General features: G+C 38.2%; 1 protein-coding gene across 1 annotated transcript in view; it reads right to left on the bottom strand.

Annotated features, from left to right (window-relative positions):
* Positions 1-2,769: 2,769 nt before the first annotated feature.
* SLC9A9 (solute carrier family 9 member A9) overlaps positions 2,770-15,368 on the bottom strand; it is a gene marked incomplete at its 5' end in the record, with an annotated part of 207,296 nt that continues 194,697 nt past the window's right edge. Inside the window, 2 exons of the mRNA XM_082487179.1 lie at positions 2,770-3,253; positions 3,774-3,879. Coding sequence (XP_082343305.1) covers positions 3,032-3,253; positions 3,774-3,879 — 328 coding nt within the window. The 3' untranslated portion in view covers positions 2,770-3,031. The remainder of the gene's footprint in view (positions 3,254-3,773; positions 3,880-15,368) is intronic.

Genomic DNA, 15,368 nt, shown 5'->3' with positions numbered 1-15,368 from the left:
GTTATTACTTCTGGAACCTAAAAGGTTTAGCAATATTGTAGATTTCCATCTTTCCTAACGCTTTGGCCTTCATACCGAGTATGCAGATGCTACATTTTGACAATGTTTGATGTTTCATTTTCCAAGCAGTATTTTATTAGATTAACTGAAATAGGAAGAGTAGCTTCTCACTTATTGTGACTTGCACGTTCAGTCAAACACTGTGATATTGAGTAGTTTAAATCTTCAGCGTATGAACTGTAAATTAACATTGAAGTCCTCTCTTAACATCCATTACTCTGTTTAAACAGTCGTGTAGAAGTACTAGTTGCCAGTAATTTCTCCTTGAATACAAATATATCATCTGTTCTAATGTTGTTTTAACTCTCTTGATCTGCATGTCGCGAAAAGAATACCTTAAAATTAGGGAATGACAAGGCTGAATAGTGTAATGGATAATAGAGACTTTTATTGCCATTCAGTAGAAGTTTCAGGTTTGCTTCCAGGTCAAATTACTAATTTTCCTAAAAGCTAATGCTACTTTGGTTGCTGAGCATGGTCCCAGAGGATAAATACCCATTCAACTGGGACCACTGATTCAGCCTCTTCACAGTTGTAGCATAAAAAACTGACCTGTGAGGATGTGAAGTATTGCACTCTTCTGTTGCAATACGTGACTTTCTTTACTGAGTAAAGTAGCCCTTTAAAGCATCCAGGCAGAACAGTGTGGAGAGTATTCACTACAGGCTTTTTTTTTTTTTTTTTTTTTGGCTAAAGAGAGAATTTCAAACCCTGGAGCTCACCATTTATCACATTGCATAAGTGTGAGAAATTTGGACACAGGCACAATAAATAAATCAGTAAACCCCATGTAGAGTATACTGCAGGATGCATTTCGGAGTAGAATCTAAGAGCAGAGCTGTTGGTGAAGAGCTTGTCACTTCCAGTTCATGTAGCAGTTGGGAAAAACAGCTTTGCATCTTCATAATACTGCAGCAGTTTATTGATTTGGACTATAATCTAAGGACTGGGCTCCATGCTTCCCAAGGAGGGTAGAAAGCCTGACGACATGCACTCAATACTTCTGAAGATTGAAATTGGAAACTGGCTACTGAAAACAGGACTGTTAGCACACATCCATGGTAATACCTTCTTGCTGTGTTGCCACATATTCACCTCACTGCAGCGTGTCTCTACCTGCTTATCCTGCCTCCTATTATCTTTGCTGTCTCCTACTGCATGTTGCAGGGTGCAAATACTAGGCCATTAAGCTTTACCTCGTCATCCATTCTCCATCCCTTCTTGCAACCTGCTGCGCATCTTTTTTTCAACTCATGCAGCTAAACAAGGCAAAGCAGGGGGTTGGAAATTCATTAGTTCTTCTCAGAACTTATCATGCCTGAATATTATTTGTTTTAAACTACGTTGGGATTAACATCCTTTGAAGTTCCTTGATTAGTGTTTAGGAGAAAATCAAATGCCAGTTTAAGCTTCTGATCTTTCATAACAGCATAAACTCTAGTGTTCAAATTTATGCTTAAAACAGCTGTTCTAGAGTCATATTTTAACCAGAAATTAATTAGCCTGGAAAAGAATGACTAAAACTTGGTTATATTTAAGTTTGTATTTCAGCTTCCATCTGTGGTGAAATCAAGACCTATTCAGCTTTATGATCATTCATGGAGTTGGCTTGATTTTTATTCTTATAGATTACAAATTTCTTGCTTGCTTGTTGCCTTTGTATATTAAGAATGACCTTATTTAAAACTCTTCATGGTTTAACTTAGTAGGAACATTATCATGCACAGTTGAAACTTCTGCAGTGAGAAAAGGCACGTGCTCTAACAAAAGCCTGGGTCTATCCCTGTATTTGCATTACTTAGCTGATATGTGAAAAAGTTGATCTGTGCTAATGCTTGATAACAGTACGTAGCAGCTAGCTGTATGTATGGCTGACCAGTTGTTTATCCAGTTACTGCGTTTATGCAGACACAATTAGTACTTTCATACCGAAACTCTCACTGTCCTCATCACTAGTGTGATATTGAGTGCCCAGCATAGAGAGATGGACGAATTTATCCTTGGATCAGCCAGTCTTAATATATGGTTGTTTTGCAGAAATATTTGATTAGAAGCAATTCACTTTCTTGAATAATAAAAAATGAAACAGTTTACTCCCCAAATCAAAGCATACACTTAGAATGATCTTGCAAAACAACAAAACTTTTTGCAGCATGTAAGCTTTATGTTCTGCGAAGCTGTAATGACAAATTCCTTGTGGAATAATTGCTATTTAAATAGTGGTCATGCCCATTCAGTGCAGCAATAAAAGGGGGTCTGTTGCTGGTTTCACTGACTTCAGTGACTCCTACTATCAGTGCCCAGTTTGTGGCAGCCTGGTGCGATCCTATACGGACTAGGCTATAAGGTGCATTTAGAAAACACATGTTGGGCTGGTTGTCAGGAAAAGACTATACTGTGAGCGTGAAGGAGCTTGATCTATTAGACTGAGGTGCTCCAATGCACGTTTTAAGTATTTTTAGATCATGTACTCATTGGACAGATTCTTCTGTTTCTTCCTTATAAAGGTAATAACTACTGGAGTAGTGGCTATCTGTGGATCTGTTCAGGACCAGCTGTATAAGAACTGCTGTCATCATGTGAGCATGAATATGCTAGGAAGCTATTTCTCTCCATTCCAGCTGACTAAAGACTATAAGCAACGTTCAAAGGCCTGTGTACGTGTGAGGGGCATGGTACAGTCAAGCGTTGTCTGAGACAACACATGACTGTAATGGATTTATGCTGGGCTGGCAGTACCCTACATCTTTTTAATAAAAACTGCTGCATTCAGAAAACCTGAATATTGTTTTAGGTATATAGAGGATGGTAAACTCTTTCCTGGCAGAGCAAACATCTAGTTGATAAATCTAAGTTTTCTTTGATTTTTTTTTTTTTTTTTTGTGCTTAGTACATTTTCTAGCCTCTTGTTCATATAATAGTATCTTTTATTTCTTTGTAGTCTTATTTCATGTGATTAACACTACACTGATCATGCCAATGAACTCATCTGGGGTTGACCTGCAGTGTGTTCAACCTGAAGTTTATACCCTCCTAATCCTAGGTCTCCTTCATGAATATCTTCCTTGCCTGTAGCCTGGGTGGAGCCTGTTCTGTCCTGCGCTGGCACTGGTATGTGAGCAGATGATTCATAGTTTTCAGTCAATTCATCATTACTTATGATATAATCTGTGCCATCATCTGTCAGTTGATCCTGTATTCAAACAAAGAAAAAGATCAGTGGAAGGGAGACTGAGGAGGTATTTTGTTAAAGCTTAAATGAAGAACAAGTCTGATGCAATTCGACTTTCATTTTATGTCATTATTTGCTTATTTTTTTTCAGTTGTTAATTTATCAACTTGATGTTGATTAAAGCAAATAGTTGCTTATCATGTTCTGCTCTTGAGCAGTGCTGAGAAACATAACCAACCCTTCAGATCTTTAAGATAATTTTAATGCTTAAATATCACTGACAGGTAGCTGATACTTTCAGTATCTGGCTGAATTATTTAGAACATGTCACTCATATTTGAAGCTCACAGTATTAGTGGCCATTCTTGAAAATGTAGCACTGCACCTTCCAAGACCTCTTCTCCACAACCCTGAAGAAATTGTATAATTCTTAGCTTTAAAAGTAATAAGCTTTGGAAAAGGGACTTTACCAATATTTTTCATTGAGTAAGGCAGGTTTTGGATTACACCTTAAATACGACTAACCAAGGTAGGTACTTACGCCATATGCACTGCGGCTGGTCAGAAGCCTGGCAATAGGATTACACCATTCAGGTAACGTCGTTGTGAGAGGTGGTCCGGCATGGGTTAAGATAGGTTTTAGGTATCTGAAGTTTGTTAAAGAATATTTCCCACACAGATATTGATACTAACATGCTTCTCTCTTACACAAAGAAATTTCATTTTAAAGCATAAGGGAATCATCTAACTCAGTGGGAAAATAAAAAATACCGTCTCTTTACCGACCCATTACTGCACACATCCACCCGTCATCAGTCTTGTCTAGTGTTTTTTCAGTAACAACAACAACAAAAAAACCCAAATAAAGAAAAAAACAACCAACCCCAAACCCTAAAACAGTGCTCAAAATCTGTCTTGAAGGTTACCAGAATGGCTGAAGGGGATGTGTTGTGGCATACATAAATGCAGTAGGAGCTGAAAGAGCGTACTAGATTATCCTGTTTACTATTCTCATCTACTGTTTACTGTAAGTGTGATCTCTTATGCAGTTTTAACAGGAAACAATTTAAGATGCCACTGTATCAGCTACTTTATGTAAGAACAGTAGTGAATGTTTTTTTAAATGCGTATGCTCAGCCTTTTGTAAAATCAGTGCATTTCTTCAATAGGCAAAGTATATTTCATCAAATATTAAGTTTCTTTATCGCTGGGAGTGTGCATAAGTTGTTCTCCAATACTTTGTTTCCGGCATTCAACGCATTTGTTTTACACTTCATGCATCAATGCTTCTTTATATAAAATTATGTAAATAAGTTAGGAACAGGTTTTATGCCATTGTCTTGCACCTGTCTTTCCAATCTTTTCATCCAAAAGTACTTTATTGAGATAAAAGAAAAACCTGCTCATCGTGAGCAATTATATCATCCTTGTACCTGTCAATAACAGCTCTCCCATGAGTCCCTCAAGTTGACTTATCTTCTCTGCTACTTTTACTCACAAAGTAATTTTCGGTGTTCTTTGGGAAGCGGGTCTGTCAGCTATTTTTGCTGCTAGGGAAAATTTGCTTTATTGATTGTCGTCCCACTTTCTCCCCCCTGCTCCTTTCTCTTGCTTGTGTTCTCTCCCTCACTCTTTCTCTCTGACTCCTCAGAGAAGAAAGGAACAAATGTAAAACTGAGTAGTGATTCTGCAGCAATATTGTAGAAATACTGAGTAACAGTGGGTCTTAAACCTAAGCATTCCAGTGCTTCCTTTTCTTCCATTATTGGTTGTTTATGGTATTGCTGCTTCACACGCAATGTACAAATTCTGAATCCTGAAGAAATTATGTAAAACATCCTCATGATCTCAGTTACAGATTGAAAGGCTAAACAACTTGCTCTGCTGTCCTCTGTACTACAGCCATGGAAGTTGTACTACAGTACCTGGGTTTTGTGTGCTCTTATGTACTTTTTAAAAATTAAATTGCATCTGTCAGAAGACTGATTCTTTCACCCAAGGTCATATACTGAGTTAGTGTAAAAAAATCGAGTCTACTTTGAAAAAGATTGGAAGATTGTAATAAAAATTCTTGCCAGAACCATGATCAAGGTGGGAATCTCATGAGATCAAATTGTGTAGGGAAAGTTTAGATCCTCTTGAAACCTCCAAAGTGCCAAACAGTTAAGAGCTATTATTAAAAAGCAATGTATAACAGCCATCAGAGTTGTTTTGTTTTCAGCACTTCAGAAAAACCTAATTAAAAGGCCAAAAATGGAAGTAGGAGCCTAATTCTAGGTTTTTAATCTTTGGAAATATTGGCTTTGTTAGTACAAACGACTTGAATTGTTTGAACTGAGTTATCAGACCTAGCATGAAAAATACAGGCTTGTAATGGAAGTTGCATTTGATTATACCGAGTTCTGTCTGTTCTCTTATTCTTCTCCAGAATAAGTGAAGATGAATATTACTCTACATTTCCTCCTTAATCTGATGATCTCTGAGCTAGACCTTAGTTCTAAGCAGCCTTATAAATTTATAATGAGCTTTTATACCTCTCAGTAAAAAAAATCGAGTCCTGTTTTCCTCCCAAGCTTGCACCACATCAGATAGGAATAGAAGGTGCACGCTGAAACAGGCAATCTACTTCACCACCACAGCAGTCTTCAGTCTTTTGAGCCACTGCCACTTTCAGCATAAACTTTGCCTGGTGTGTTTAACTGGTTGCTATGTGTGTATGCTGATGTTTTTAAGTTGAGTGATGGCTTCATTTTGGGGTGCAACAGATCATCTAAGTCCCCTTCCTTTTGCAATTGTGCTAACACGTTTATTGCGTATTGTCTGTGCTTCTGAAGTCTCTTGAGATGCAGTTTAAAGTGAAGACAATTTTCTTGTACTTGTTGTGATGCCTCTGATTCTGTAATAGATTATTTATCTCTTTGCTCCTTATTTAGCTAGTTATTATTTAGCCCACTAAAGGAACTTAAGTTGCACTGGCTTATTTTTCATTGTTTTAATAACCTGTGCCATAAATGTTTCCTCTTTATTGTTGACACAGTTGCTTTATAGTATTAGACATAATCACATCGTTCAGTGCAGCATGAAAGAGGAATGCTAACCCATGTGCAGTGCTGGCATTTCAAAAGTGTATCAGACATGGGTCTATAGCGTTTTAAGGCTGGCAGAGAAGTCTTATCACACTCCAGCTGCTCTGGTTGCATCTCCAGGGAGAAATAATTTAAACAGTGTAATAGAAAAAGGTAGATTTTGCACTAAGGCTGCTTTAAAAATTGGAAGAAACTAAGTGTAAACCTCCTAGCATAACTCAGGAATTACTGCCCAACCAAATTCATGCCTGCCTAATTCAGGGACAGGGAAAACACAGCGGGAAAACATTATATCAATCAACTCACTTCTAGATTTGCACTTCAGCCATCCATGAGCAGAACAGCCCACCCGCATGTCTGATTCTATGCTATACAATACACTGTGTTAAAGAACTTTATTAACATTATAAAGGTGGTAACTTCTAAGTTGGGAAACTGAATTCAGGATGCCTGTATGGGCACATGTATAGAATTTTAATCCATATACACTGCTGGCACATTAGAATGCCCTACTTTCATAATCAAATACCAATTTTCCCATCAATTCCCCACATCTCCAGGCTTCCACTCTCAGTTCATGTGCCCAGAAATGTTTACCCTGGGTCCCCTGATTGCTATTTGAACATCCCTTTGCCCAGGCAGTTCCAGTCTTCCCTCGCCTCTAGCCAGGCACAGTTCTCCCTTCCTGTCTCATTGACATCAGACTCAACATCTAAATCTGTTCACCCCTTCCTGATTCAACTTCTGCCTCTTCTGAGTTTGACTCATATGATGTCCTCTTCTGTACTGCCCAGCAATAAGCAAAGAAGGCAATGCTGCTGCAGACAAGGCAGTCAGCAAGTGTTTGAACAGTGTAGCCTAAAGTTGAACCACAGGCAGGTTGTTCTTCGGAGCTGATGAGGCTGAGGAATTAAAATAGGGGCTGTGCTCAATAGCAACAGAACCTTCAGAATTTAACTATTGAAATTGAAGTGTGTGGTGGTTTGTTTTTTTTTTTTTTTTTTTTGGTTGTGTGTTTGGTTTTTTTTTTGAAGGGTATTGAATAGCCAATTATTTAAAGTTTCACAACGTGATTTAGTTTAGGCTGGAGTTTCAAAGAAATGGCAAAAGGCATCTCCAGGTGAAACATGAGGTCTTTCCTCTTAAGTACAGTGCATTTAGAAATCATTTCATGAGGATTTATTAGGAACACATGGTATTGCGTGATTTCCCCCCCCCCCCCCCCCCTTCCCCCGCCCACCTGAAACAAAGAGCTGTCATGGAAGTTTTCCTCCTGTATAGCTACTGTTTCACAAAAATACAGTTTAGCTGAACCAGACTTTTCAAGTGAGCAGTCTCAGGTAATCTTGATGAGAAACACTACTGCAATGAGCTATACTGCAGAACAGGATTTAGGAACTAAAACCAACCACAAACAAACCACAACACCAAAAAACCAAAACCAACCCCCCCACCCCAACAAAGCAGAAGATGTGACCACAGTTAGAAATACACATGGCAGCTCTGCTTAAGAGCTGTAAAAGCCCTGAATTTGGCCCAGAAGGTGTTTTACCTTTTGCCTTGTCATATAATGTCGGCTCTGTAACTCAAGGTAATCTCAAAGGGGAATATGCTCACACTATAATACTTGCTATTAAAAAACCTCAAAGTACAGGAATTCTTGTGATCCTAGTCAAAATTATGTATGGTGATTTTTTCCAGAGGCTGTTTTCCTATATCAAACAGTGCTATAAATACACATTTGTTAAAAGTATGTTATTTAATATTCTATTGTTAGGTGTTTTATTTCTGCTGTAGGAATAAGTCTCTAGAGGTAAATGTCACCATTCCCGTAATCCATCCTTTGTGCAATGTTTTTAAGACATCTTGAGGTTTGCAGCCTTTTATTTCAAAGTGTCCCTTTTGTGTTTATTTAAGTCTGAGCTTTTAAATTAGTTATGACATGAGTTTAATAATCAGTCTGTTGTATTTGTGAAGAAACATATATAAGAAAGGTATCAAAGAAAATATGTCACTTCTGTTCGTTCAGTCTATTTTCTGGAGTAAGGACAAATGATGTTTTGTTCCTTGGTAGGGTGTGGTGTTTTTTTTTTTTTTTTTTTGAGAATGATTTTTCATATTAGCTATGTGATAGCCTAAAGAAAAACTTTTCCATTTTGTTAGTGTTTAAATGGGAGCAGGCAAACCCTGAACCTTTGATTATCTGGCTAAGTTCTGCACGTGGCTGATTCCTGCTAACAGCTGACTGAGATTATTTGGTTACTTTATACAACAGCTTGTGTGCATGACTGAGCTGGTGAGGCACAGAGACATCTCTGGGTCTTAAATGCATGTATAGCACATTAAAATCACCCAAAGAAGGATATTTTTTTTTTTTTTTTTAGAGGGGTCTCTCCTCCTGACTTTTGCAAGAGAAGTGTTGCAGAGATGTGGGCAAAATGGAAGGAGTTAATAGAACTGATCTTAGTTGGGTCTTTTTATACCTAAGTAGCTGCAGACTGCGAAGTGGCTTGTTCTCCACTATGTGCTGAATAAAATGTCTGGGATATTTGCAGATCACGGGGCTCACTGTGAGCTCACTGAAGCAGAGAGGAAAATTGAGAAATCTTACTCAAGTTATTTGAAGCCTATTATATCCTGAATATAACACTCCTATGCAAAAAAAAAAAAAAAAGACATAAATGGAGACTTTTTTTATACAATTGATGAGTGAGTAATGCTGCTACTCTTGAAAACAGAAGGATAGGGCATGCAAAAGGATAGAAGAATACTCATATAAGATTCAAAAGGAATATATGAACAGGCACCAATGTCAGGCAAATTAACATTAGAAAGAGCTTTGGAAGATGCAGATAATGTGAGGCAGCTAAAGACAAGAAGAAAAAACCTCTGTGACATCCTTTGTATAACAACAAGGAAATGACCCTCCATCTAACAAAAAAACCCCACCCCAACCAAAACACAACCAACTAAAAGAAATGCACCAATAGAGATGCATGGGAGTCAGCTACACACACAATGAAGACATAAGGTTGTGTTGCACTAGTGGCATCAGCATTGATGACGTGTGTGATGTCTCAGAAAAATGTATGTGACTCAATGTTAACAACATTGGAGGATTCATCTACCCTATCTTCAGACACCTTATAGTAGGATATTGGAAAGAAATCTAATCTACTAGCCTTACTTTTTTTATCAAAACAGAGAAATGGCCAAATCCCAAGGCAGTTAGTCTTGTCCTGCAGTGCTGGAGTTAATTGGAATGAATTGAAACTAGGATGAGTTTCTTTTCCTTTGACTGTAAAAGAACCTGAACAACTAGATTATACTTAGATGGCTAATAATTAAGTATCTAAAGTGTGGTGAAACAAATCTCACTTTGGGAAGTAAGAAAATAGCACCCCTGAGGAAAAATATAAGAAACCAAACACAACATCCTCCATACCAAGGAAACCAGGAGTGTATGAAAAGCATCCATTTTATAATTAGGAAGTACTATGTTAAATGCAGTTAGAAGAAAAAAGAAAAAAATAACATAAATTTATGCGTAATAAATATGGCATCAAAGCCAGCAACAGAAACAAAAACTTTAAAATCATTAAGCTTGTGACAACCTGAATGACCGTGGAATTCATAAAAAGAAATCTCACCTCAGAGAAAACTTGAAAAGATTTCCTGGCACGTTTGAAGGCACAGAAAATTTCTCAGGACATTGCAAAACTGGTCTACCCGTGGTTTGGCAATAGAGCTTCTTTTCTTGCAGAAAAGGAACTTCTGCATATGGTACATCTTTAGCATGATTACAAAACTGGAGATACCATGGCATAAGTAAGCTAAATTATTGCATTAGAAAGGATGAACACTGGTGTGACCTGGCTATGCGTAGACCCTTAAGGCCTTAAAAAGACTCGGGTGCCAGCTGCCTCAGATGAGATCACTTTCAAGCTCTTCACCTGAAGCACATTCATTGTATGAAATGCTTCAGCCCTGGTACTGGCAGAGTGAATGAATGTAGAAGAGCAAGCAAGTTAGCTGGGATTTCTGCACTCTATGTGGAAGATTGCTTCATGAGAATGTCCTTGGCATCACCATCAGCCTGAGAAGTATTCCAGAAAACAGATGTGTGAAGAATGAGGCCTGGCAGCTGTCACACGCCTTGCTAATGACAATCTGATACCAGTGGCACCACAAATCTAATTATTTTCAAGACACAGGGAGACTAAACCTTAAAGATTAAATGCAATGAAGTACAAGTACAAACTGGTATTCATCAAATGAATTACTTCAATTGCATCATAGAGGAAGAGAGAAAAGTTCCAATCCAAATAAAGTGAAAGCTATAAAGCTTTTATCAACCTCTCATCAATAAATTACATCAGGTACAATGAACTCGCACCTACTAAAACAGGTACTGAGGATAGCAATGGTTGTAGTGCCTCTGCCCTGGGAGAGAACTTGGGGACCAGGAGGGGGTTGGAAAAAGTGGGTGGCAAGAAAATAACATGAACAGGACTATCCAAACAAGATGGGCATCATTCTGCTCAAACTAAAACGCTGCTGTGAAAGCAAGGCAATAAAATGGCTGCTAGAAATTGTAAGTGACAGCTGGAGTAATATTCTTGTTATAGCCCTCTGGTGACACAGATTGAGAGCTAAAGCCAGTCACCAAAATTATACTCAAATAGGAAAATAATTATTTGGCCTATTTTCAGGAAATCAGATCAGATATTTCATCATTACATAGGTACAGCTGCACAATAACAGTTAAAATACTTCACAGATCTGTGGACGGGGATTTTGACAAATCTCGAGCTTCTGCACTACCACAATTCAGAGGATGCTCTTGGTTATAAAAGTACAACTTGAAAAGGAAATATGATCCCCATGAGAAAATCCTGTGAAGAACTTTTCTTGCACAATTTTGTTGAAGGATGAGCTATGAACATGGAGGAAGACTTGGAGAAATAATGTGTCTTAGATTCTGATGCTTGCTTGTGTTTGTGAAGATGTTAACAAAACCGGAGAAACAAAAGTGGTAATTCACTGTATCTTTCAGGAGAAAAAAATAGGAAGATCTGTATAAAAATAACACTCTCTCTTCCTCCATCAGAAGAGTGTGGAATAAAGAGCAAATAAGGAAATAGGTGTCGTGCCAGAAGGAAGGAGAACTCCAAAGAAAATGAAAATTTTGAAAAAGCTTTTTTGAGGACTGGTTGGTACGGTAGTGAAGACAGACCAGAGAGCTCTTCTGTTGGCCCAGTATGAGTGTATAAATAGAACTGGGATCAGGGATGTGTGTATCCCTATAGAATATAAAAGCAGGGCACTAAGGTGACCTGTGCTGGGTGAAGCCTATGACAAAGCTGACAGCAACAAGATAACATACGATGTATTAATGAAATTTGTGTTATTGCTTATTTGTACAGTTGTGAGAAACCATACTCATTCCAGATGTAGAAGTAGATTAAAAACCTGTGTGACAAGATCAGGACATGGTTTAGCACTCTTTTTTTTTTTTTTTAAACACTTTTACTCAGTAATGTGCTGTACTTCTGGTCAGTTAGGTAACGAGTAAGATACACTAGGAGTGACTTAATAAAAAGCAGTCCTCTAATCTCCCTATGTTGAGCTGAGAGCAGGGTAGCCTTTGTAAAGCCTTTTTAATAGAAATCTTGTTTAGTTTAATATATCCTCTGAGAATGTCTAGTCCTGTGAGCAGATTGGTCCAAAGATTATGTCTTCAGATTCTTCAGCAGCTTTTTCCAACGTGTAACCCATGTTACATGCACAATTAGCTAGCTGGATGAAGTTGGAAGCCTCTAATAGGTTTGTGAAGAAAGCACATAAAGAAGTGGAAGGCTCAGCGGTGAGGAAGGGAAGACGTATTGCACAGGAATAGGTTCCACTAATCCAAAGAAAGCAGCCTTCTGGCAAGCCAGATCTTTGCTTTTATAAAGATATTTGGAAACAAAGACAGACCAGTTAGAAAACCCTTATGATATTAATGTTCCCTAGGAGGTATGCAAATTTCAGTGCAAAGAACAATTGAGGATAATGAATTATGGCAGATATCCTAGCAAAAAAAAAAAGTTACTGAACAAGGATAATAGCAGCTTTTATACTGCTAGGAGTGAAAGAAATGTGAGTTTTTTATCCCAATATTATAGTTTAAAATTCTAAATAGGTAAAACGATATTATGTTTAGGAACAGTGGCAGATTAAAATACAGTACAGAGGATACATATTAAAAGAGATCAAACTGCCTTTTGATCAGCTGAGAAGCTTACCAAGTATAAAACAGAAATAGGAAAAACTTGCACTGGATTTCCAGTTGGGATAGTTCATCTCACTGCTCCTATCACCATACTAGTCTGGAGTGCAATAACTAAACTCTTAATATCTGTCTTTGTGCAAAAGGCTTTCCTGTGAGTGGCAGAGAAATGCGTGTTCCGTGAGGACAGCGTGCTGAGATGGAGAAAGTTTGAGACGCGTGGGGTGGGAAGAAGATTTTTGCAACTGTGATAAATGACTTTTATGGTTTGGTTAAAAATATAGTTGAGCAAAGGTGGAAAAATAAGATTATCTTTACTAGAGTGAAGATTTGAGGGGGATATAGTTTTTGCAAAGCTATGGTATTCCAGATGATAAGCTGCAATGAGAATTTCTAAGCCTTTCCTTCTGTTTTACTCCATTTTTAAAGGAATGTGGGGACTTAATGAAATTAAAGGGCACTCACTTTCAGGCAAACAGAAAGAGGTATGATTTTACAGCAGGTATTCCAGGTGTGGCAATCCTTGCCCAAAGAAATCATGGAGCCTGTGATAAAGGGAAGTATAATCTGATACTGTAACACAATTACAGCTGTACAAGCCAAAGTAACAGTGGGTGACAGACCTTAGGCCTCTGGGAGAGGTGAGGGAATTCCCCTGCTTTTTTCTGTATAACCCCCAAGGTGTAATTGGAGGGTTTTGTTTCTTCCATCTGCTGCTGGAACATCAGCATGATGGTAAATAATGGATGTGCTACAGTATGAGGAAATGTGTGCCCTTGTAATGCTGTCATTGCTGTGTTTGGATAACATATCAAATGCTTTTGTAATTTTTTTTTAATGGATTGTTTTTGACGTGTTATTAGAGATGTTGCAGGTATTAGGCATCAGTTTCAGATAGGTTAAGCCAATCTCTTAAAGCTTGCCTACTGTATGTCTGACAGTTCATTATGTTTCCAGTGAAAGATTCTGGAAATAGATTATGAAAGAAATTTTTGTTTTAATTTGGCACCATTCCCTTCTATTTATTGGCACAATACACTGTGCACATGTACCAATGCTGGTGCTGACCCAAATAAAGGCAATAATAGAGGTGGGGAAAAATACAGTGCAGCATGAATGAGCATGAGGTTTTCTCATTCTCAGTGTTTCATTACAGATGACGAGGTCAGATATTGGGGTTTCAGTCATGAGTTGCTCATAATACAAAATCCAGCTATACTATGCATAAGCAAGTGTAGCTATTCCATGAATGTGATTTGGTTAAGGAACACATTCACTGAGATCACTGCTTTTCTTTTCCTTTCCCATGTCTGACAACTCCCGCACTCAACTCCCAATCCAGATCTGATTTCAAAACTGCCACTCAGATTTCACTCTAATGGCCTGTTTCCAAATACCATCACACTTTAATTGATTTAGACCTAGATTTCTATTCAAAAGCCTAAATCTGTGTGAAATTATACTTAGTTTATTTTGGTTTTTTTCACAGCTATTTTTTTCCCCCATATAAAACTGATGTAATCGCCTTTTTTTTTTTCTTTTATGGTAGAGGTATGGCCTGTTTTGATTCAGGGAAATATAAAATTATTGCTTGGCTGTTCACGACAGCTTGGTTGGATGTCAGCATTTGGATAGCTAAACCCATTGATCTGTTTTACCCCTGTGAGAAAGCATAGGATCACTTGAAGGCACTTGACTTCTCCAAGTTCTTCCAAAATTTTCTGCAGGTAGAGGGGACTTGTTTTTAGCAGTGCAGTTAACTCTCTTCAGCATGTTTGCATAGGTCTGTAGTCTGCTGTGGAAGGGAGGTAAAGCATGGTCCTTTCTTTTCTGGGGCTTCAGCTTTCAGGATTTATGGTAGCAGCCTTGCTTGCTTTGGTTTCCTGGAATGCCTATGACTAAGACCTGAATTCTAAGCCTCTGAGGGGAGCATGGATAGCCTGGCCCTATAAATAACTGATCTTGAGCAATGACATGGCTAGATCTAATTCGGTAACAACCAGAGTGCTGGATCTGAAGATCAAGAAAAGAACTGAAACTTTTTCTGGACCTGTGTTTCTCAGGGTGAAAGAGCTTTGAGCAGCAACAGGTATGACATGCCTCCTGCTTTCCATATGAGTTAAGGCAGTGGACCACGCTTGTTGTGTGTGAACTGTAAGAGTCTTGTAAGGTGTTTGGAAGTCAAAATCTGAATACGATATAGGTTAGTTTGATTTGACCTTCTGAGGTGGTGTCAGTTATGTGTGGTCTAAGGGCTGAATTTTTCATGTTGAACTATAATCAGCTCTTGTCTAGAGCATCACCATCAAGACTTCCAAGGCAAGGCATTCCTTGGCATGTCAACCAGTGACTGAGATCATGTAGTCCTCCAAGCTCCTGTCAGAGGCATGCAATACTGAATCAGCAAGGCTTCCAGTACTCTGGTATGAACCACAACATCTAGATGTCTGTCGTCTTAAATAATAATCTATATTGAAGATCATCTATTATTTATTAGGAGGATGATAACCTCTAGGTTTTTGAATCAAAATCCATGATGGTACCTTAAAAAAAGAAAAAAACCCCAACCAAAACCAAACCCCAACCAAAACAAAAAAACTGTCGAAAGTGTGGGATCTGAAAACATATTAAAACATGTTGCAAAGTTTACTGGGTATCTTAGCAGTAGCAGTCATATTTTTGAGTACTTAATGAATTGTATGGAACACTGCGGTATAGAAATGGCTGGCATCAAGGTACTCTCTTAGAAGATACAGAGCTTGCAGTGCTGTACCAGGAA

Source organism: Vanellus vanellus (assembly GCF_965231255.1).
Source record: "Vanellus vanellus genome assembly, chromosome: 8".
Classification (NCBI taxonomy): Eukaryota; Metazoa; Chordata; class Aves; order Charadriiformes; family Charadriidae; genus Vanellus; species Vanellus vanellus.
This window is presented reverse-complemented; position numbering and strand designations above follow the sequence as displayed.